The 23897-nt window shown below is 36.1% G+C and overlaps 6 protein-coding genes across 8 annotated transcripts in view; 2 read left to right on the top strand and 4 right to left on the bottom strand.

The window, feature by feature from the left end:
* Nucleotides 1-1227, bottom strand: part of rrp12 (ribosomal RNA processing 12 homolog) — an 11972-nt gene extending 10745 nt beyond the window's left edge. The window contains exon 1 of the mRNA XM_016460784.1: nt 976-1227. Coding sequence (XP_016316270.1) covers nt 976-1114 — 139 coding nt within the window. The 5' untranslated portion in view covers nt 1115-1227. The remainder of the gene's footprint in view (nt 1-975) is intronic.
* Nucleotides 1228-2513: 1286 nt separating this feature from the next.
* Nucleotides 2514-5783, bottom strand: LOC107668798 (ubiquitin domain-containing protein 1-like). 2 transcript variants are annotated; one of them, XM_016460786.1, is made up of 2 exons: nt 5380-5783; nt 2514-3142 (listed from the first exon to the last, which is right to left on the bottom strand). In XM_016460786.1, exons 1-2 carry the CDS (start codon nt 5432-5434, stop codon nt 2760-2762), a joined length of 438 nt encoding a protein of 145 aa, XP_016316272.1. In that variant the 5' UTR covers nt 5435-5783; the 3' UTR covers nt 2514-2759. The 2 variants fall into 2 exon arrangements, with proteins under 2 accessions (XP_016316272.1, XP_016316273.1); XM_016460787.1 differs by lacking the exon at nt 5380-5783 and adding an exon at nt 4189-4356.
* Nucleotides 5784-7967: 2184 nt separating this feature from the next.
* On the bottom strand, nt 7968-13900 carry zdhhc16a (zDHHC palmitoyltransferase 16a). 2 transcript variants are annotated; one of them, XM_016460755.1, is made up of 11 exons: nt 13743-13900; nt 12125-12361; nt 11845-12039; nt 11641-11729; nt 11481-11509; nt 10171-10304; nt 9805-9909; nt 8945-9021; nt 8713-8836; nt 8499-8569; nt 7968-8409 (listed from the first exon to the last, which is right to left on the bottom strand). In XM_016460755.1, the coding sequence occupies exons 2-11, from the start codon at nt 12350-12352 to the stop codon at nt 8307-8309; spliced, it is 1155 nt and encodes a 384-aa protein (XP_016316241.1). In that variant the 5' UTR covers nt 12353-12361; nt 13743-13900; the 3' UTR covers nt 7968-8306. The 2 variants fall into 2 exon arrangements, with proteins under 2 accessions (XP_016316241.1, XP_016316242.1); XM_016460756.1 differs by lacking the exon at nt 9805-9909.
* Nucleotides 13901-14418: 518 nt separating this feature from the next.
* LOC107668810 (histidine protein methyltransferase 1 homolog) lies at nt 14419-15999 on the top strand. Its single transcript, XM_016460804.1, has 2 exons — nt 14419-14599; nt 14852-15999. Exons 1-2 carry the CDS (start codon nt 14450-14452, stop codon nt 15713-15715), a joined length of 1014 nt encoding a protein of 337 aa, XP_016316290.1. The 5' UTR covers nt 14419-14449; the 3' UTR covers nt 15716-15999.
* A 77-nt stretch (nt 16000-16076) lies between these two features.
* LOC107668811 (phosphoglycerate mutase 1-like) lies at nt 16077-20311 on the bottom strand. Its single transcript, XM_016460806.1, has 4 exons — nt 19872-20311; nt 18877-19151; nt 16906-17086; nt 16077-16483 (listed from the first exon to the last, which is right to left on the bottom strand). The coding sequence occupies exons 1-4, from the start codon at nt 20008-20010 to the stop codon at nt 16314-16316; spliced, it is 765 nt and encodes a 254-aa protein (XP_016316292.1). The 5' UTR covers nt 20011-20311; the 3' UTR covers nt 16077-16313.
* A 956-nt stretch (nt 20312-21267) lies between these two features.
* The window catches only part of tdrd9 (tudor domain containing 9), a 35515-nt gene continuing 32885 nt past the window's right edge, over nt 21268-23897 (top strand). The window contains exons 1-4 of the mRNA XM_016460777.1: nt 21268-21332; nt 21595-21717; nt 22176-22270; nt 22478-22551. Coding sequence (XP_016316263.1) covers nt 21331-21332; nt 21595-21717; nt 22176-22270; nt 22478-22551 — 294 coding nt within the window. The 5' untranslated portion in view covers nt 21268-21330. The remainder of the gene's footprint in view (nt 21333-21594; nt 21718-22175; nt 22271-22477; nt 22552-23897) is intronic.

A 23897-nucleotide genomic window follows, 5' to 3' on the forward strand; every position in this document is an offset into this window, starting at 1 on the left:
GAAATCGAAAGTGAAAGTAAACAGCGCAAACGCTCATTCAAAAATATTTAAATACACCGCATCCTGAGAGCGGTTCCCTGATGCGCCAAAATTATATACAATGTTTTAAGGAGTGGACACGAAAATCGCGTGAGCGAAACACATGTTGCGGGAGCAGGCGGCAATGGTCAGAGATTCAGCGGGAGTGAGATTAAGAAAACAGCCGAATCCCGGATATTTTGGGCAATTAAGAAATCCCGGCCGGACGCATTTTTGTAGGTCCAAAAAGAGGACATGTCCGGGGAAAAGAGGATGTATGGGTCACCCTAATTTATAATCTATTGCTAATCGATGTATTCTTTTTAAAGTAGCATATGGAACATATTTTCAGCATCATTCTGTGACAAGAAGCCTCATCAGATCACAAAAGGAAGCATCTGACTGGTGTTGTGGAGTAAAAAGGTTATAATGTTCTCTTTTGTTGGACAACAGGTTTAGAAATGTGAATACAAGGGAGGTTTAGCATTAGGCATTTTAATTTAAGCATGTTTAGCTTAGTTAACGGAAGGCTACGTGCTGCCATCAGAGCAAGTGTAACTTAATTACTGCATTCACGCGCTCCTCGGATGCTCGCATTTCCCGAGTTGTGCTTTTAAGTCGGAATGTGAAAACAACATGGACACTCTCGTTACCACAAAGATGTGTTGGATTTGTATTATTAGATGTGCGGTGCCAGTGATGCTTCTTACGTCCGTTTCGAAGAACCGGAGGAAATATTTCAATCGATCGCTCAGGCATGGCACCGAAATGAGGCACCGAAATCTGCGTTCGGATTCGGTTCACATACCGGTTACATAGGTACCGGTGCCATATTGGTACCGGGTTTCGGTACCCAACCCTACTCCAAATGAACCAAGCATGATTTTTTTTTAGCTTATTTACGAAGTTCGACCAGCTAACGTTACCCACGTGTTGTCAGACAGGCCAAAGTCTTACCAGAGGGACGGCTGAAATATCGACTTCTCGCGGCCTTTCGATAGCGACTTGTCTCCGGATTGGAGTCACTACTGTGCCCCTTCTTCCATCGCCTGATTTTCTGGGCTGTTCCGGATCGAAGTTTTCCGGACTTCACCATTTTAGCAGGTGAAAATCCTTACAGTGCTGCCGTCACGCTTGTCTCTCCAGTCTGACTCTGCGTGTCGCGCTTAGGCTTGCGTCATCAGCGGGCGTCTTCTTTGGTGGGGGTCGCATACCGCCATCTACTGAGCATTAAAAAATAAACTCACGAGTTGCTTTTATGTTCCTGTCACACTGTTCCTAATTGAACTTTGAACCGTTTTAATTATTATTCCTGCTCCTCGATCACTATGTAAGAGATGAACTTAAAATTAACGGTAACCTGAAATTTCTAATTCTTTTATTACTTTAATATGTTCTCTTTCATATTTAAGAGATAGCATTTAAACAAGTTCTACTGTCTCAACTTCCAAAAATTCACCACATATAATTAAAGACCATTTTGTCTACTTTTTCATTTCCCTTAATTCCAACATGGGCTGGCACTCATATAAAATATACTATACTAGTTTCAATTTGCTTCATCTTGTATATTATTAAAAGATCAAAGGATAACAAAAAGGTTTCCACTTACTCACACATGACAGGACATATGATAAGCTGATATTAGGAAAATAAACCAGAGTTTGTCAGTCAGACATATATATTTGTATGTTGTTTATTAAAATATGGTGTTAAAAATAAACATTTCTCTGGTATTTACACTGACACACATTCTGACATGTTTTAAAATTGCTATTTAATTTCATCACATCATATTAAATAAATCTTCTCTGTTGTGATTGGCATTATGCCACAAATGATGTTAACAGAATTTCTCTCGTATTCACTTAAGACAATTCGTAAATGAAGCCAGTCAACCTTTCAATCAAAAATTCAGTTAAAAAGACACCTTTGACACAGTATAAAAATCTGTCAAATGTAATAAAAACTTGTGAAATGTTGACAGTGAGAAACTGTTAAATATTACAATATGCAGTAATTGTACATTTTAGACCTAGTTGTTTTGTTTTTCAACATTGATTACAAACCGTATTCATTTAAAATTAATTTTTATTAGAAATGATTAACCTGTCTGTCCTGCAATAAATGATAAAATCATGTCTACAAACAAATGTATACAAACAACTTCAGCATATGAACACAGGTTGTTTTTTTACACATAACACAGATACGTAAGAGTCTCATAACAGTCTATGATTAGTGCCCTAATAAGATTTTAAAAATCCATACGCTCTGTAAATTTAAAAGAGTTCTGCTCAGTAATGGACAGCAGACTGAATCAAGGATCAAGTCAAATGATACCACATAGAATATGGAAATTAATATCCACACAACATATGTAGGGATATTAAAACCAAAAAGGCAAGGTATCTAATTTAATATTATACATTTAGTATGCTACAATTATGGATTGTTAAGCATACAGTAAATAAAAAGAAACTTAAGAACTGATTTTGCAAAATCTTGTGAATATACTCTCCAATTGCTGTGGAACTATATTAATGTTTTACACATGCTTATATGCATGTATATTTGACCTTTTCAGCTCCTCATAGGTTAGAAAAAGTAGACATTTCTGGAAGAAATGTTTGTGCTTAATATTTAAAAAGCACAAGTGTTGAAACTCACACCTGATCAGTGACTTTATATAATAAAAACATAGGTTTGAGTTCATTGAGTCCCAGTTCAAAGATTTGTGTTTAGTTGGGAACAATGGGCTGACTAACAATGACCTGTATTACAAAGTCCTTCTGGATCTTGGTGTCTTGTAAATGTGTTTTATCCGTGAGTAGCTTTCCAGAGAAAAACCATCGCTGGTGGGCAGTATCAATGTCTTCCTGAATTTGAAGCTGTTTTTTCAGCTGACGAATGGAATCGGCCATCGTGGCACTGAGGCGAAGGTCTTTTCCGCTGGAGAGACGCACCTTCAGCTGGAACTCCTTCTCCTTCTTCTCCTGTAGCTCAGAGTTTTCAGACACATTATGATCGTTGCACTTGGACACCAGGTTGACTGGAGGAGCCAAGCAGTATGCAGGGAGCTGATAGCGGTTCCCCAGTTCATCATAGCACTCCATAAGGGACCCTGAAAGAGCAAAACAAAAGCTCCAATTCAGCTCAAATGCTGTTGTCATTAAACCAAATGTGTATATTTAGTATGTGTATATGTATGTATATTTATATGTATAAACTTGGGGTAAGTAAGATTTTTTAAAGTCTCTTATGGTAAACATTATTACGATTTAATTGAACTGTTTTCTATTTTAATATATATGACCCTGGACCACAAAACATAAGGGTAAATTTTTCTAAACTGAGATTTATACATCATCTAAAAGTTGAATGAATAAGCTTTCCATTGATTTATGGTTTGTTATGATAGGACAATTTTTGGCCGAGATACAACTATTTGAAAATCTGGAATCTGAGGGTGCAAAAAATCAAAATATTGAGAAAATCGCCTTTAAAGTTGTCCAAATGAAGTCCTTAGCAATGCATATTACTAATCAAAAATTAAGTTTTGATATATTTACAGTAGAAAATTTACTAAATATATTCATGGAACATGATCTTTACTTAATGTCCTAATGATTTTTGGCATAAAAGAAAAATCTATAATTTTGACCCATACAATGTATTTTTGGCTATTGCTACAAATATACATACCCCAGCGACTTAAGACTGGTTTTGTGGTCCAGGGTCACATATTTTAAAATGTAATTTATTTCTGTGATTACAAAGTTGAATTTTCATCAGCCATTACTCTAGTCCTCAGTGTCACATCCTTCAAAAATCATTTTATTATGCCGATTTGATGCTCAAGCAACTTCTCTTATTATTATCAGTGTTAAAAATGGTTAATATTTTTGTGGAAACCGAAAACAAATCAGGAGTCTTTGATAAACAGCACTTATGGGGAAAAAATTGTAACATTATAAATGTTTTTATTGTCACTTTTGATCAATTTAAAGCAATTTCTTGAATAATTATTGCATTAATAATTCCATTAAAACCAATCGAATGATAATTATAAACATTTTGTAAGAAAATAAAGTTGTATTACATTTACAAAATACAAAACGGAAATATTTTCACTAGATCTGTGTATTAAAATGCTGTTTAAATGTTTACCAAGAGGCAGTGTGATGCTGGCTCCATCTACAATAGCCTGCGCCAGTTCATGGTCGTTACATTCAATCGCTACAGCTGCAGCTTTCAGTGCATCCCAGATCTCTTTACGGCCATCAAAAGCTGGGGCCGTGTCCCAGAATTAATCTCTTTTACTGCACAGTCGGCCCTCTGTCATAGGATATTAACTTTTCCACTTGGGCTCGCAAAAATGGTTCTGATTTCTTTTTAAAAACAAGGGCAGCAAATACGTCTTACATAGTGCATGTGACATCACAGCTTTTGCCCAAATGAGATTCAGTGGACCTTTCCAAGATTTTCCATGCTAGAAGCTTCTCTTTGACATGTAGCAAAGATTTCTAAGCAGTTTAAAACTACTTTTCCTTTAAATGAACTATGACGCTATACGGATCAAATGTAAAAATGCAATAAAAATTAGCATCTAAACAACAACCTAAATCCCAACAGTCAACCCAGCCCAGCTCAATGTTGACTAAAGACGAAGAGCTCATGTACAGTAGGTCAAAGGGAAATCCCTTTGAAGGCTATTGGCTCAGACCATAAGTGGCTGAATCATTTGTACACAAACAAAACGTGACAGAATCGCCGCACAGATTTCAAAAGAAACATACTGTAAATGCTTTGAATCTTCATCACAATTGTAATAACCCTGCTTTCGAGTCAAAGCAGCTGTCACTGCGACACACTGGAAAAAACTAAACAAATTATTTATAGTGTCTGAGATTAAAGACTTAATCGGGCGATGCAAATCAGGATTTAGTGGCCTCTTTCCCATCATGCATCACTCCTAAATCCATCAAGTCCAAGTCCATGATGCACTGTAATAAACCAGCATGTTTAACACACAGTTAAAGTAATACTGTAATTCCACGCACACAAAAATCGAGCTGACTGTGTAAGTCATCAAACTAAACACGGCCAGTCCATCTAACATCTTGCGAACTTCCTTTTTAATTACTAAATACAGGCGATTAAAATGCTCATTTAATTTGGCTTCCAATGGCAGGGAACTTTGGTGTTACAGAACAGGCGTGACCGAAAACCTGCCAAACATTTCTTTAGATTTAGGGTCTTATACTAACAAATAAGTAGGCTACTGTTTATCAACAACCTCAGCAGTTGTAGTATCTCTAACCATACACTGCTAATAATTGTGCGCTGTATGCTACTTACTTTTCAGCACAACTGTTATCGTTGGTTGATAGTCTCTTGAGTTTGCAACTCCCATGGTCTGAGCAGTCAGTTATTCCTCTAACCAGTGAAAAGTTACTGCACAGTCGCTCCTATGACTTCATGCCGGGGTTTGAGAGACAATCAACTCCACATGCGCAGTGCTATAAATTGTCCTGTCACAGCAAAACTCATGACACTCCGCTAGTAGCTTAGACCAGTTTCTTGCAAAATGTACACGCCCATCACCTGTTTTCTGAATCTAAAAATAACAACTGAACAAATATAAATCAAAGCAGATCACCAAGATATCTTCTAGCAGCAAGAAATAGACCTTGCTTTTACAATCCCTGGCTTGGGTTTAGATGTATGAGTGACTTTTTACAACAAACCTAATCCAGTCAACTCTATTTTAGACCAGGACGGATAGTCAAAAATAAACCGTAAATCCCAGGAATGTCTAGAGCAGGTGCATCCAAGCGATTCCACAAATACATCTAATCTAAAATGTCCCAATCTTAATGGATTTCTAGGTAAAGGAATAACATTTTAGCATTTAAGCAGACAAGAAGTTTATATAATATCCTATATGTTAATCTTCTTTGCGCTGTGCCATCAAAATTAAGTAATTCAAGGAGACTTTCTTTCATGTTGGTTTGCTTAAGAAATCAATAACATTCTTTAGAGTTACTGCAGGGACTTATGGGTTCCATAGTGTAAGACCTGCCCTTGTACAACAAAGAAAATGTACCCTAAATGCCCATTTTGAAATGGTGCCTAGAGATATTTAAGATGATTTTGGTATTTTCAAAATGGGGTCCAGGGACCCCCAAGGGGGCACAAGGAAGTGCATGGAAAAGTTTAGATAAATAGGAGTAAAAAATTTAAAAATAAATCAATTAAAATAATATTAAAACAAATAAATATAACCTTAAAATAGATTAAAATAAATAAATTAGTAAATAAAAAAAAATCTAACAGTACAGTACTAATTTTTTTTTTTTATTTAATATAAATAGTTTTCAAATAATAATTAAGACATTAATATTAATTTATAATACAGGAATTCTATGGATTCCTTTACAATTTTAGTATGGGGGTCTCATGTACAAGGTCATATTTAGGAGTCCATGACATTTAAAAATGTTTTTAAAATAGAAAAGTTATTATAATAGAAACGTTAATAATAATAAATATCATAAAATATCTAAATATTAGAAATATCAAAAATAAAAAAAAAATCAGAGTAGGACAAATAAGTTTCCTCATTCAAGGAACACCACAGCCTAGGCATTCACACTATTTGCAACTAGGATTCCTCACAGATGAAGCCTTACCTCCTCCTTTGGTGCTGTATCTGGATGCATTCCTGGAGGACAAGTGAGACCTTTGTCGTATCACTCCAAAACAACTTCCCATCACTCAAACTAACTCACATCAGGACCAAGCTTCAGACGCCTGGATGCCCGAATAAATGCATTTCTACAGTCCTAGTCAATGACGTTAATAAATGATATTTTGTTTTTGCATAAGAAAGATTTGATCTAGTTGAATATTATTTTAGGTTATCAGATGTGTTGCTGTCCGAGGGCAGACACAAGCACGTTGTATTCCGCTGAGTCGACATTTGCCTTAAGCTGATCCAAGAAGACACAGTTATCACACTAATGAAGTCAGTAGACAGTTAATACAAATCTAAACTTGATATTAAATTATCCTCTGAGTTCAACACACACATACTTCCCGATGTAGTCCACACTCAAATCCCTAAAGAAGAATAAATCCGTGTAGAGCTCTAAACGATGAAATCGGTGAACTAGCTAAATCTGCGACTAGAGGGCGCTCTTGCACATTATCGTGAGCAAGCGCTCCATGGAGAAACAGCAGAAATCCAATATGTATTAAAAATTATTATTAAATAAAATGCATATTCATATATATTTTCCCAAACACTACACCAGTTACTGTTGCAACAATAAAACTGTAGTTATTTGCTATTAATCACCACTGACCTGGAGGGTAAAAAAAGAATATGAAATGGTGAAATGATGGTACACTGCCATCTAAAGGCAGCAATATATTTAATGCACAGTGATGCATTTATAGATGTTAACAAAAATCTAAACTGTAAGATGATGAAACAAGACATTTATTTAACATAAAATAAAATTCTAGGCAAGTTTCTTCAGATGTGGTTGACTTTGGAAATGAAGTATTGGATTTCAGTGCATTTAAATAATGATACTGTAAGTGATACAAATAATGAGTTAAAAATCATATTTACATAATCAAACATTAAGCCCCACATGGCTACAAACCCTGCTTTAAAGGAATAGTTCACCCAAAAATGAAAATACTGTCATCTTTTACTCACCCTCTACTTGTTCCAAACCTGTGTGAGTTTCTTTCTTCTGTTGAACACAAAAGAAGATACCTTTTTGGTAACAGTTGACAGTAGGCACTGACCTTCATAGTATTTTTTTCCATACTATGGAAGTCAATGGCAACCGTTAACTGTTTGGTTACCATCATTCTTTAAAATATCTTTTTTGTGTTCAACAGAAGAAAGAAACTCACACAAGTTTGGAACAAGTGGAGGGTGAGTAAATGGTGACAGTTTTTTCATTTTTGGGTGAACTATCCCTTTAAGCACAGTATCTTCCATAGATCGCACAGACAACTGTCATGATTTCATTATAAAATATTGATAGAAACATCCAAAATATGCATGGTATTTTTTGGAGGGCAGCCCTTTCATTTGGCCAGAAAGAGCAAAAGTCCCCCAGTGAGATCACTGTCTAAATCTGGGCTCTGCAGACTCCTGTGTTCCCAGGGCTCTGGTTCTGCATTCAGCCTTGGCACAGCGGGTGAGGCTCACCCTGATGAGCATGTTGGTCATCGCCAACTAAGGCAGTCAAGTCTTTAATGTCTCAGACTGGCATCATGTCTTTTTTAAGAGGGTAAATGTCCCATGTCAGTCCGTCACCATATGGGGTGTGTCCAGAGGGCAGGAGAACACGAGTCAGCCAATGACTGTGAAGACGATTATAATAATTTACATTAAAATCACAGCTTACAGACTGCAGAATTTGACTAAGAGCATGTAAAATGTGTAATTATACCTTCTCTTTTCTACACCAAAGAACACCTTCCAGTTGTTAAGTTTACCATAATTAAAAGGATTACGATAGACCTTTAAAAAGAGAGAAAAGGTCAAATCATAGATCAAAAATAATTATAAAATGTGTTATAGTTTTGACATAGTTACCAGAGATCAAACAATAGGAAGAAAATTAATTCCAATCAGTTATAAAAGTTCAGACTTTTATAACTTACCTTTCCACGTTTTGCCAAACGTTTGGCCTCTTTGTTGTTTATATGGCGTTCAATGCTGGTTTCTCCACGGGTGATAAGTACAGCATGCCACAGTGTGAGAGCTCCTAGGGCGACTGACACTGTGCTGATGGAAAAAACAGCAAACATAACAAAAGATGTGAGTCTATGGAAATAGTAAAACCAGTATTGGGGTTTTACTATTTATAATAGACTATTAGTTATAATAGACTACCTTGTAAGAACCCACATGTAGATAACACTCTTGTGAAACATTCTGTCTTTGTAGGTGTATGGAGGTTGTGAAATTTCCTTTGTCCATTGAAGCATCAGAAAAGCAAAAAATATTTTACATTATTCAAAATATAATGCATAATAATAAATATAATTTACATTAATAAAATATAGCAATATACTTGAAGATAATTTTATAAATATAAAGATTTAAAATATTATGTGAATACTGAGTTATATGAGTGCAACTACTGTATGTTATTTATGCATACATACTAATGTTCAAATATTTGGGTTTAGTAAGATCTTTTAATGCTTTTTTAAAAAAGTCTCCTATGCTCACCAAGGCTGCAATTATTCAATTAAAACACAGTAAAAACAGTAATATTGTGAAATGTTATTACTATTTACAACAACTGATCTATTTGAATACATTTCAAACTAAAATGTATTCCTGTGATAGCAAAGCTGAATTTTCAGCAGCCATGACTCAAGTGTCAGATGATCCTTCAGAAATCATTCTAATGTGCTCAAGAAATATTTCCTGTTATCGTCAAACTAAAAACTACACATGTGCAATGTTTCTGATTCATTGCTCCAAATGGAAATTGTAACGCACCAGATAGTACCAAGCAGAGCTTAAAAAGTCTAAAGTTCACCAGTAAATCCCCCTCATCTAATTGTAAGTAATACTCATTTAAATATGCGCTGTTAGCATTGGGATAGGGAAGGTCAGAAATAATTTGTTGGTTTTCATAGCATGCTGTTTGTTTAAGAGCGTTAAATAATGAACCGTGATACAGAAAACAAAAATTACAGCTCTAGAGCCAAAGCAACAGCAGGAAAAACGACTTGAGCCACCTGTACTCCCTTCCCAGCCACGCCTTCTGACGGGACAATGCCGATGAGAAACCCAATCCCTGTCACCGGGACACCCTGTTTCTCCGCTTCCAAGTGTCTGAATTGCTATGGAATGGCAGAGAGACAGCTGGCAGTTAAAACATTCCCACTACACCAGACTTTAAGAACAGAAAGAGAAAAGGAGAGACACAACCATTCAGAAAGAGAGAAGTTATCTACCTTATTCATTAGAATAAGTAAAGGAAAAAACAATGCCCACCTAGGTCTTTTTCAAGCTTCAAAATGTTATGATACAAAGACCGAGCTAGACTAAATGGAAAAGAGCAAAGACAAAACAACAAATGTATAAAAAAAACAAAGCCTTACATCTATGGCATTGTATGCATCGATAAACAGATTGCGACCGCTGATGCTGCAATACATGCAGCCCAAAGTCAAAAAGACACAAAAGGAGAAGAAGTAACGATGATTGTAATGGCCAACACAGTTGTTAAGCCAAGCTGAATATCAATAATTAAGGACTTAACTACACAGAAGTGGAAAAAGATGAATTGCATCTGGGCTGTTAAAGGAATAATTCACCAAATTTAATTTCAATTCTATCTAAATTCAATTTAAATGTAAATTTGATTGTTACTTACTCACATTTGAGTCATTCTAAAACCTTTACTACTTTTGTTCCCCTGTGGAACGCAAAAGGGAAACTGGAGAGCAACAATGCCTGTCAAGCTTTTCAGCTGCCTTGTCACAATTTTTCCAACAGGGATTTTTAAATAAAGTCTTTGTTAAAAAGTTATAAGCCATTAACAAATCCAACTAGCTACAAGGCAATTCATAATATTACAAATTTTGATTTGAAGCAAAAAAGTATTTGAAAATTGGACAAAAATACAATGGTACAAGTACTTAAAGAAATACTTCAGTTAAACATAAAAGAAGATATTTTGACCTCCATAGTAGTTTTTCCTATTCTTTTTTATGTTCAACAGAAAATTTTCACTTTTGGGTAAACTATACTTTTAACGGTTTTAATCAGGGAAATATCTACAATACCATGAAGAATTTTAAATGACAATCATAACAAAAAGCAATGGATAATTATAAAACTACTGATTTAAAGATGTTGAATATGTATATAGAAAGAATATATTAAATGTTTATTGCAAAATGAATATTTTTATATTTTTTATATTACATATTAAAGTGTTCTTTTGGGGCAATCTGTTTGTTAGTTTCTCTGATTAATATGGATTTTCTTTCTGAATCATGGGTAAAGTAGATTTTCCACAAGGAATTTTGTTAGTAAACATGATTATTAAAAAATATTTATGTTCAAATAATGTGAGCTGATGGATTCAACAAAAGTAAACAACCTTGTAGCTCACAGTAGGTTTTGTAAGTTATCATTTAAAAAAAACTGTTGAATTCTATTCTGAAAACTGTTCTTGTCAGTCTTTTCCATGCAGTTATAATAAATTAATGCAATACAACTTGTGTATAGTTTGCAACAACATGAATCTGAATAAATGATGACAGAATTGTCATTTTTGGATGAACTATTCCTTTAAACTGAATGTTTAACTAAAAAAACATAGCCAGTATATAAGAATTTTAGAGTAAAATAAGACCAAATGGGTGCACTATTTACAAAATGTATGGTGATTTAAAAAGGATACGGCAATGATGATCCATTTTTAGAATACATCTGTAGAGAAAGATACAGGGATGTTGATACATGTGAGTTTCTTACAATAATATTATTCAATGCAGCTGACACTGAGTCACCAGTCAGATTTTATAAGCCTGTTAGGACAGAGAAAACTGTGTGTCTCTTACGTTTTACAGATGCCACAGTGATGACTTCGTGCTGGTTTAGGAATGACACACTTTTTACAGAATGACACAAACGGGACCTCGTTTTTCATCTGAAACACAATGTGAAAGAAAGAAAGAGGAACTGTCATGTCAAGAATGACATTGAACACACACTTCTGGTGTGTGTGTGTGTGGTATGTGCACACTTCTTAAAGGGTGCCAAACCTTTGGAGGGTATCCAGGAGGAGTGTTTGTGGCTTTGTAGTAATGGAAGACAATCATGACCAAGATCCAATTCCCGTAACAAATGTGCCACATCATCCAGCCAAGAGAGTACGTTTGGAGGACCAACGGTAGAAGGCAGAAGTATGCGATGAAAACCACAGAACTGGTAAGAGCTACTACTAAAAACACAAAAACCTTAAGAGAACAGAAAAAGCGCAGAGTGTAAGAAAAACAAACCGACATTGCAACAAAACAACATGATGGTAATTGTGAGATTTACCATTCCAAACCATCGTGTGACAACCTCCACCGTCCAAAACACTGGTTCAAGGATGCAGTCCAGTACCACTTCAGAGTTAGTGAGCGAGTTAAAATAAAGGGATTTGAAGATCAGTTTGATGTAGCTCACAGGCTGCCTCAGTCTTCTGGGCATGCGACTGCGACTGTGTCTGCCACATCCGCGCATGCATCGCAGCAGCAGGTGCATGACAGTAGAGCAGGGACGCATGTTCAGCCCCTGTAAAGACAAGATCTTATCTTTTAATAACCTGTTCGAACATCCTGAATATCGGCACAAGCAAGTTCCTCTGCATACGGCCTGCAATTTGCTCACTGACAATTGCCCTCATGCTGAACCTGTAAGACAATTAGATTGATCAAGTATCCTTCTAAGCAGATGGTGTGGATTGATATAAACCAATAATGCAAGCATGGTTTAGTTTTCTGATACCCCTGAATTATCTAACATAATACAAATATACGAAAGGTTGATGCCCTCTTTTGTTCAGTCTTTAGAAAGCAGCATACTTTACATGATTGCACTGATAATAACAATGCACCTACAACACCCTGCCCTTTTAAGTTTACTTAGGTTTAGAAATAAAACTCAGGGATGGTTAGGCTAGTGACTAATGCATCTTTCCGTGGATTTGTAGTTGTAATCAAACCATTAATCTTATTAGAAATGTTTCAAGCCATCCCTTAAAGAGGCGCTGGATGTGAATTTAGATTAATATATACATAAACAAAGATCTGGGATGATGAAGAGAAACTTTATTTATTTAAAAACGTAAGGCAAAACACAAAATCAGTGGCAAGACAATACATTTATTAATCATATAGGTGTGTCCCCAGTTAGAATTCAAAAAATGTTAATGCTAGCACTGCATGCCCAGACGTTGTCAAATTGAGACATGTGAGCGACGACGGATCTGGACAGTCTACATTCCGGTCACACTAGTGAATGTGGAGGGAACACCACCACCCATATGATATAACATTGTAATTGTGACAGACATAAGCAGAAAGAGATGTAATAGTTATAGTGGCCAGTAGATACTGTAAGATTTGTGTAAAAATGGTCAACATCATACACCATCCCCCCCATGTCATAAACAGACTATAATCTTAGGGACAGATCGTGAGTCTGTGCCTCTAAAATGATCATTAAGAGAAATACACTCAAAGATATTGTTAAGTTAGTACATCACAGTGTCAAAATGAAATATCTACAATATATAGTTACATATATAAATATACTATCTATCTGTCTGTCTGTCTTTCATTTATCTATAATCTGTATCATTAAGAGAAATACACTCAAAGATATTGTTAAGTTAGTACATCACAGTGTCAAAATGAATGTAAATATACTATCTATCTGTCTGTCTGTCTTTCATTTATCTATAATCTGTCCAATACACACTCATATATAGATACATAAATATACAAATATACGTATATATATATATATATATATATATGTCTCTGTATACCGCACAAGGATGAAACAAAGGATAACAGTGATGTTTAGTACCTCGACCTGACTGAATCAAACAGCAAGAGCTAAACATCAAAGAGCACAGCATGGCAGAAATTTGTACAATCGGTTGTCTTACCTGCCCAAGATCTTCTCCTAAAACTGCGATAAAATCAACTCATGATACCGTTGAATGTTTATATATATATATATATATTGGCACAGACGGAGATAAATAATTGGAAGCAGCAGTTTCTATCCCTTTGATTTCATCTGCTGTCTGTCTGTCTGTCTGACGCTCAGGGATGTGAGCTCAGCTGTCACGCTGAGAATTCTGGGAATTGTAGTTTAAGGCGCAGAAAGCGGAAATATTATCTGGGAATATTTTTATAATGTATATTTTTATATTATTAATAATCAAAATTACGTTATATTGTGTGGTATTTAATGAATTAATGGCATTTAGGTTCTATTTTTATAGGATTTAAGACAAACTGCACCAGGGAATTGTGGGAATTGCAGTTTGATTCATGTCCAAGTCATTTTCGCGAATCGGTTCTTTCGAAGGAACGGCTCAAGAAACAATTCAGTGATTCTTTTACGTCCGAACGTAATTGCTGCTAACTCACAATAATCTAACTCACAAATCTAACTCACAATAACCATGAACTTATTTAAAACGCGATTATAATTTGCATTTACATTGCTAAAATAATGTACACCTATTGGCTGAAAATGCAGTTTAAATAACTCGGACCTATTTCTGAACCTGTTCTGTTCAACCAATGCATTGAAAAGATCCGACTCAAAAGAACAATTCGTTCAGGACTCGGATAACAATAGTAGATGTTCACACGTGCTAAGGGCACTGAGTGGGTCGAAATAGTACAAGAGATGGCATTCAGTTTCAACTTCGATATTCCTTTACAGACAAACGAAACAATCGATAAAGAAAACAAAGACGACAAAGCAAAAGAAGTGGCTCTTAAGTGCTCGGTAAGGGAATTTATTATTGGCATGTTAAAACCCGCTATATCTTGGCTAATGCTGCAAGACAGCTGACTGTAAAATCTAAAATTATGCTTGAAATGTACAGCACACTTTAAATTCTAGGACTATATGATATTCCATTTTAACAGTTAATGTGAAAGCGTAAATCAACAATATGTGGGGGTATTTACTCAAGCTTACACCCCATGTTGTGATTGCATCTGTCAAGATCATATGCACATTGTATTCTTTCCATAGGAAGTCAGTGCAACTGTCCCAAAGAAGATAAAGGATGCTGTGGAGCACCAACCTTTGTTGGATCCTCTAACCCAAATTGAGAACTGGGTGCCTGAAACCATCACTATAGGTGCCCTGCCTCCCCTGCTCTGTCTCAATGAATCAGTGTTTGAGAAGACTGCTCCTGAACGAGAGGACAGTGAGGAGATACTGGCCAAAACACTGACTCAAAACTCAGACCTCATCTCTGGAGTCTATGAGGGTGGACTTAAGATATGGGAATGCACTTACAATCTACTTGAGTACATTGATGATGAAGGAGAGACCTTCGCTGGGAAAAGAGTGTTAGACTTAGGCTGTGGAGCTGGTCTACTTGGCATACTTGCATTGAAGAGAGGAGCCAGCAAAGTTGATTTCCAGGATTATAACAGCACTGTGATAGAGCAGTTAACAGTGCCAAATGTTTTTCTCAATTGTGAAGATGATGAAAATGAAGAGAAAAATAGCAGCCCACCGTGTAAGAGAAAAGCCCTGATTGCAACAGAGAAATTACAAGATCGTTGTGGTTTCTTCTCAGGCGACTGGAACTCTTTTCTCACACTTATGCAAAATAAAACCCCATCACCGAAATATGACATTATCTTCACATCAGAAACCATATATAACACGGACTACTACTCTTCACTTCATAGTGTGTTTTGTGACCTGCTTGATGAGAATGGCATTGTTTATTTGGCAACCAAATCTCACTATTTTGGAGTAGGAGGTGGCCTTTGTCTGTTTGAGAAGTTTGTGGAGCAGAATAATGTCCTTCAAATTAGATATTTGAAGGATGTGGAACAAGGTCTTAAGAGACATGTTGTATCATTGACATTCAAAAAGTGACATTCAAATTGTATTGATTAATGTGCCTATGCAATTATAGTGCAAGTTAACATAAAATAATGGATGCATATTCTTTTTGGCCAAATGGATGGTTATGAGATCCTAAATTGTGCTTGGTGTAAATAACTAATTTTAAAACAGCAAGAGCACCATCACTGAAACTGGAGTTTGGTGAAACACTCCGAAGATTTGTAGAAGTCAGTGTTCAATCTGCAATAAAGCACTGCAAAACCATCATCAAATAAACAAGAACTGACACAAGTTTACATGTACCAGCATACATCAAGCAGAATCACACAGGCCAACAAACAGTCTCAACACTGGTTTAATGTGAAAAGAAATGTACTTGGAGATGCCACATTGACAACAGTTGACCAAATATAGAGTGGAGACAAAGTAAATTATGGAATGAATTACATAAAGACAAATCCAAACAAAAATATGTGGTCCTTGTAAACTGTTTAAGTAATAAATACTCACAACCATTCCAAAATTCTAACATTTCAAACTGGTTACATATTGATCCTATATTTTTTAACTTGTATATATATTTCCATATAGCTCTGTCTCATTGATGTTAAATATGGGAGTATATACGCTATTTCTTGGCTTTGCCCTGTGCTGCCACAGCTTCCATGGCTTTGCGAACAGTTTCCTTGTCTCCGAGGAACTGCATGGGCTTGATGGGCTTCAGGTTCTTGTCCAGCTCATAAAGAATAGGGATGCCTGTGGGCAGATTCAGCTCCATGATGGCCTCCTCAGACATACCTGTAAGTGTGAAGAAACAAACTGAGACTATGGAAGAAATTAAATTGAAATAATCTGTGGTGACTCCACAAGTCATTTTTATTTTTATATTATCCATTTTAATTTTAAAGTTTGAGTAATTTTTGTTTTTTTGGCATTTTTATTCGTTTTTTTATGTGTCTAAATAGTTTTTATTAATTTATTCCGTTTTAATTTTAGTTACTTTAGTACATCAAGTTTAATTAAATGAAAATGAGAAATGCCTTGGCAACTAGCTTACATAAAAAAAAAAAAAAGTTTCCGGTAACGTTACTTTAAAAAATCTTTATGAAAGATTATATTAATTTCCATGACTTTTCCAGATATGGAAATCATATTTAAAGGATTTCAATGATGGTGAGAACCTTGAACAAGGGATTGAAATTATACTGTGGGATAATTACCTTCTAAGTGCTTCACAATGCCTCTCAAACTGTTTCCATGAGCAGCAATCAACACTTTCTTTCCCTCCTTGATTTGAGGCACAATCTCCTCATTCCAGAAGGGTAGGGCCCGTGCAATAGTGTCCTTCAGACTCTCACAAGAAGGCAGCTGGTCCTCGGTCAAATCAGCATAACGTCTGTCCTATAGAAAGACAAGACATCCCACAAGACAAAATTGGTGCACGCATTACTCAAATGTTCTATAAACATATCACCACCGTGTAATAGTTCTGCTCTTTTAATCTTAATAGAAATTCTTGACTTGTTAGTTTGTTCTAGGTCAAGGGTCGGCAACCGGCGGCTCTTTCATCCCTCTGTGGTGGCTCCCTGTAGCATGGGTATACAATACGCGGGGGAGGTGTCCCCCCGACTTTTAATAAATCCTAAACTCTTCCCATGCACTTTTTCTCGGGCAAGTGTGTTCACAAAGAGGTTTTCAAGGGCCAATGTGAATAAATCTAGATTTAAATTAAAAGAGACAAGATAGTCACGTCGTTTTGGATACGTTTTATTCTTATCCAAAACGATGTCACGGAGCGCTGAACACTCTCATGTGCTGTGCTTCATTCATACTCGAAGCCGGAGAGCACTCTCGTACAGAAAGTCCAAAATGGACTCATATGATAGAAGTAACTTTTGACGCCAGGAAATCCCTAATATGGACAAAGGCATCCCGCTATCGCTGTAGCTAAGCTGAATAACAAGCATAAACCTTAACTGATGAAACGTGAAGAAAATAAACGATTGTGACAATATATGGTTTATATGTGTTTTTCAAGTCTTTTATATGAATGATACAGTAGTAATTGCCATAGCATTAATTACAGTACAGAAGCTATACAATATATTTTCTTATTCTTATATTGTATAGCTTCTTCTTTGATAAAAATGGAAAAAGTCTTTGTAGTATATAAAGTATTATACTGATTATACAATCATAACCATAAAATTGTCATTAGTAAAATATATATCAAAAATATTATAGAAGACAAATGATTGGTTATTGTCCAGCAGTGTATTTTATTTCTTAGCCAATTAAAAGTAAGAGATAAGAAAAGTTTTTTTTGGTTGTAAATTAGACATACATAAATAAATATGAATAGGCCTATTATTATTATTATTATTATTATTATTATTATTATTATTACATTTGACATTTCTATTATTATTATTATTATTATTATTATTATTATTATTATTATTATTATTATTATTATTATTATTATTACATTTGACATTTCTGTCCCCTCACTTCTGAAATGATTGCTACTCCCCTGCCCTGTAACATAACTGAATATAACACTTTAGCTATATGCCGTGTTATCTTTATTTGGGGATCAAATATTTTGTGGCTCCACGTGAATTTTATTCGGTGGGAAAGGGGCCAAAATGGCTCTTTTGACGTTGAAGGTTGCAGACACCTGTTCTAGGTCATAGGAAAACCAGAGTTTTCCTATGACCTATGAAATGCTATCAACATTTGTAAGCGGTTTCCTATACAAATAAGGTTTGAACTTTGTTTTCTGAGTCTTTGCACTGATTAACTACTAGGATGTCAATTTCAATGTGTAACATCAACATGCTGCAACAAATTTGGTTTTCAGACTCATGAATTGGTATAATGCATGTTAAAATGGCGTATGAACTCTATGATTTTCGTTGTATGGGATGTAAGAATGCAGATAATAAAAAAGTTGATAGGCATGCTGTCATCATGCAATATCATCCATTCAGAAAGCTAAAAACTAAGTACATCCTCACCATGTGCATTTATACACTTATGAGTCGTTTCTTATATATTTTGAGAATCTATGGAATCTAAGAAGGGGGAGTGACTAATTATGAAGACAAATACATCCAAAATATGCATTTGAATGCAACAAATTAAGGGTTTAAAGTACCATAATGAATAAAAGATGCTGAAGACCCCACCTTGCTGATGATGCTGTAAAAGTCATGATCTGCATCCATAGTCGGTGGAGGGATGTCATAGGAGCGCCTCCAAATCTTAACCTGGGCTTCACCATGCTTGGCCGCAGTCTCAGCCTTGTTTAACCCAGTGAGACCACCATAATGGCGTTCATTCAGGCGCCAGGTCCTGTGCACAGGCAGCCACATCTGATCAATACTGTCCAAAACAATCCATAACGTCCGGATGGCCCTCTTCAGTACCGAGGTATAACAAATGTCAAACTTAAACCCTGCATCTGCAAAGACACAGTATATGGAACACAGAATTCAACATAATACAACTTAATATATTATGATAGTAATTTATTTTTCTTATAATTAAAATATTATTTAATGCACATTTAATACAGCATAGCCCTAATACGGAATTAAAACTATACAAATTAATATTATAATAACTTATTTTAAAAATGTAGAATATTAAATGTAGATAATATTTTGTTATAGTTATTAAAATAATATAATATTACATTATAATTATTAAAATATTCTAATTTATAATATATATTATATACAAAATGCATAACTGTAAACGCGTCAAAAAGTCACTTTATTGCATCCCTGACTGGAAAATTCAGCACGTGAACAAAATCACGTCCTGTGTTGCACGTTCGCATCAGATAGGCCCCGCCCTCTACCCGTCAGTAAAAGGCAAACCGCCAGCTTATTGGTTCAGATCGTACACGCGTCATGTCGGAGGCGGGGCTGTGCCGGGGATGCACACAGTCTTCTGAAGGTCATTTGAATTTTCCGGTTTGACTTTTATTATTTAAAATGCAAAAATCTCAAAGCAAGCATTAATAAAACAACGTGGGCAAAGGGACACTCAGTTAAGACATAACGCAGATGTTCTTTCAAAAACTAAACTAGAGCTAATCTGCTGATATACATAGGACAGCAGATTTACAACGCTCATTCAAAAACCATAATGCTGGAAAATATAATACTATACAGACCTTTTAAAGCTTGACCGCCTTTCTTTGCCTCCTGAGCCCCTGTCTCGCTCAGGTCCGCGTCGAACCAACCACAGAAGCGATTCTCCTGATTCCAGCAGCTCTCGCCATGGCGAATGAGAACCAGCTTGTATGCAGCCATTTGAGACAAATAATAAAGGTAGCAGCTAAAGACAGCACAGTGAGCTCTGAGCTCTGATCGAACAGGTTGTTAAGCTCTGTAAAGAGTACTGTCATAAAGACCCTCCTATCATCTCAGTCCGTAATGAATGACGTTCCGACCTCCCCATCTCAACGCTCAACCAATCAAAGCCTCGGAACGATGCGCAACCATGTGAAACTGCAAACACGACATGGAAAAACCCGTGACCTTCCTGTACCGCCTGTGAATATTTTATAGTAAACCCCCGGTTCAAAATGTTTTAGCAAGAATAAAAAGGAGTATAATATATTTCATCGTTCATAGTTCATCGACCCCTACCAGAGAAAATCAGTATTATAAATCATTCAACTAAAGGAGGATTGTAACTTACCGTTAGAGTTCATTGGGTGTATCTTGGAGATGAGGTTCTGGAGAGCCAATCAAAAGTTACTTTTTTAGGTATGGGCGGAGTTTAGCCAGGGAGCCTGTCTGAACTGAGCAGTTCGAGTGAATGCTGCAGTTGGTATATGAATGAAACATAGTAACTATTAATCTTGAGTATCTTGATAGTAACTATTGATCCTTAACTATACATCTTTGACTTTTTTATTCGAAATGTATGTACACAACTGCAGATCTGACCATAATCTGATGTTAAATGACTCATGATCACTCATTATGAGTAGATGGAAACTGCATTTTGCCACACCTTTTATTCCAGTGGGTATTTCTCAGGGTTGGCTCTTTTTGAAAATCAGCCTACAAAAAGCCATTGAACATTTCCACTGTTATTTATTGCCCAGGAATAAAAACAATCTTGTCACAGTGGAGCCTTCCATTAAACTAAAGACCTTGCCTTGCTTACTTTAGTCTGCATACTTAAGATTTTTGTTGCCCATTACTCTGACTCTGAGTATACACTTAGAAGCAGTCAATGCTTGGATGGAAACAAAGTGACATACATTACAGTATATTTTAGTGAAAACAAAATAAAAAAAAATATATAAGAAAGTTTCTTATTTGTAATGTTTTAACGTTTTTTCTTTGTCACCTTTTCTTTTTTTAATTTCATCCTGTTTCATCTTCTGCATCTCTATCAGCTTTGTACAAAAGTACATTTTAATTAAGAAACAATATCAAAACAATAACATGAATTTTATATCTGTACAACCATATATTTGCTTAATTTATGTTCTAAAATTATTTTGAACTTTTTTTCTGGCAGGCCGTGCTCTGTGACGGATTTGGCGGGAAAAATCGTCACCGACTGATACATCTAGATTCTGAACGTTCAAATCAACAGTCGCAGGTCCCTAATGAATGTAATTACATTTAGATTGACTTTAATATCTCAACAACTTACTCTGGTCTATTAGCGAATCATATACTACTACTACAACAACAAAAGTTTTCGTTATTTTTTAAAATAAAAAAGTGAGCGTTAACCTGTTCTCCGCCCCACCTGCTGGCAGAGCGGCCGCGGCGCGGAAGGAGATGCTAGAGAGCGCGAGTGGACGCATGTGAGCTCTTCTCGGCGTTTGATTATTTGTCGTTTTTTGCATGATTTTTGTATGGTTTGTGCAGGATGCATCAGGCCATCACATCAGCTCAGATAGCCCACTGGTTTACTGTCGGGGTACAGTTTGCAAACATCACAATCACCGATGAAGTGAAAAAGCAGGCCGAAGCTCCTTCTACTACAGACAGGTATAAGTCATGAGTGTTTTTGCTGATTAAAACTGTTAATTTTATTATACAGGCTTACTTTAAGAGTATTCAGAAATATAAACAATAAATATTGATGAGACGTGTGTAGTCATCGCTAATTGGAATAAAAACACGACAGGAGACACGTGCTTTTAGGATAAGTCGATACGCATGCATTTTCATAAAGTAAATATCAATGCATGATCCTTTGACCAAGTTTAGTTTTAAAAGGTCTGCCGTACTAAACAACATTTAGCATTTTGACAGTATATACACGGTTTGTTTAAAAAGACCATTAAAAGTCTCTTAAATCTTTTTGAACCAGGGTTTAGTGTTGCATAGAGAAGTATAAATGTGTGCAGGTGAATTAATATGATTGACAGCTGGTGGTTAACTAGACAATAGACTGGGAGAAGACCCAAGGATACACAATTTTCTCTTTGTGTGTGCATTTGCTGCAGCTCTGTGGAGCAGTTGTCTGAACAGACTTCTCCAGAGAAGGCAGGATCAGATGGAGGAAACCAGAAGAGCAGGAGGCCAGAACTACCAACCAGTAATCACCCACATACCAACTAAAGACTCTTTATTATTTGATTTTACTAATGTGATTAACTAGAATCAGTATTGTACAGTGCTATTAACATAACATCTGTCCTATGTCCTACCTCCATGTTTGGCTTCTGTGTTACCAATTAGGATGGAATTGCATAACTCACATTCACAATTCAAACTGTTTTGACACGTGACCTTTGACTTATAGGTCCAGGAACCACCCCGCCTTCGCTCGGCAGTTATGAGTATCCAGTTCTCCCTATTACTAAGAACAGACAAGAGGTACACACATACAGATACAAGGCACATACAGACACATTTACTCATAATTCAATAAAAGATTTATGGACTTTTTCATGTTTGGTTATGTTGTGTATTTTCTTATGTGCATACAGTTCTGCTTGAAAGTTTGTGAACCCTTTAGAATTGTCTATTTCTGCATAAATATAACCCAAATAATCAGATTTTCATGCAAGTCCTGAAAGTTGACAGAGAACCTAATCAAGCAAATGAGATTAAAAAAAAATACTTTGTCATTTGTTTATTCAGGAAAATGATCCAATATTACATATCTGTGAGCGGCAAAATTATGTGAATCTCTAGGATTAGCTGTTAATTTGAAGGTGAATTTAGAGTCCATCTGTTCAGAGGTGTTTTTAATCAGTGAGATGACAGTGTCAGTGTGATCAGGTGTCAGTGTGTACCCTGTTTTATTTAAAGAACAGGGATCTATCAAAGTTTGGTCATGTTTGTGGAAGTGTATTATGGCACAAACAAATTAGATCTCTGAGGACCTCAGAAAAAGAGTTGGTGTTGCTCATCAGGCTAGAAAAGGTTTCAAAGCCATCTCTAAAGAGTTTGGTCTCCACTAATCCACAGTCAGACAGATTGTGAACAAATGGAGGAAATTCAAGACCACTGTTACCCTCCCCAGGAGTGCTCCACCAACAAAGAACACTCTAAAACAAAGATGTGTAAAAGTCCACTAGGTTTCAAAGGACTGCAGGCTAACTTCTAAGCAACTAAAGGCCTTTCTCACATTAACATTAGCCAATGTTTATGAGTCCATCATCAGGAGAACACTGAACAACCATGGTGTCCATGGCAGAGTCGCAAGAAGAAAGCCACTGCTCTCCAAAAAGAACATTGCTGCCCATCTGCAATTTGCTAAAGATCATGTGGACAAGCCAGAGGAGGAGAAATGTATGGATGAGACCAAAATAGAACATTTTGGTTTAAATGAGCAGTGTTCTGTATGGAGAAAAGAGAAAAATCCAGCATAAGAACCTTATCCCGTCTGTGAAACATGGTGGTGGTGGTGGTATTATCATGGTTTGGGTCTGTTTTGCTGCATCTGGTCCAAGACGGCTTGCCATCATTGATGGAACAATGAATTCTGAATTATACAAGCAAATTCTGAAGGAAAATGTCAGGACATCTGTCCGAGAATTGTGGAAGAACCTGAAGCAAGCATAGGATGAAACCCACCAACAATACAGAGTTGAAGTGGTTCTGTACTGAGGAAGGGGCTAAAATTCCTACAAGCCGTTGTGCAGGACTAATCAGCAGTTCCAAGAAACGTTACTTGCAGTTATTGCTGCAAAAGGGGGTCACACCAGATACTGAAA

This window comes from Sinocyclocheilus anshuiensis, unplaced genomic scaffold (genome assembly GCF_001515605.1).
Source record: "Sinocyclocheilus anshuiensis isolate Anshui unplaced genomic scaffold, SAMN03320099.WGS_v1.1 scaffold72, whole genome shotgun sequence".
In the NCBI taxonomy this organism is placed as follows: domain Eukaryota; kingdom Metazoa; phylum Chordata; class Actinopteri; order Cypriniformes; family Cyprinidae; genus Sinocyclocheilus; species Sinocyclocheilus anshuiensis.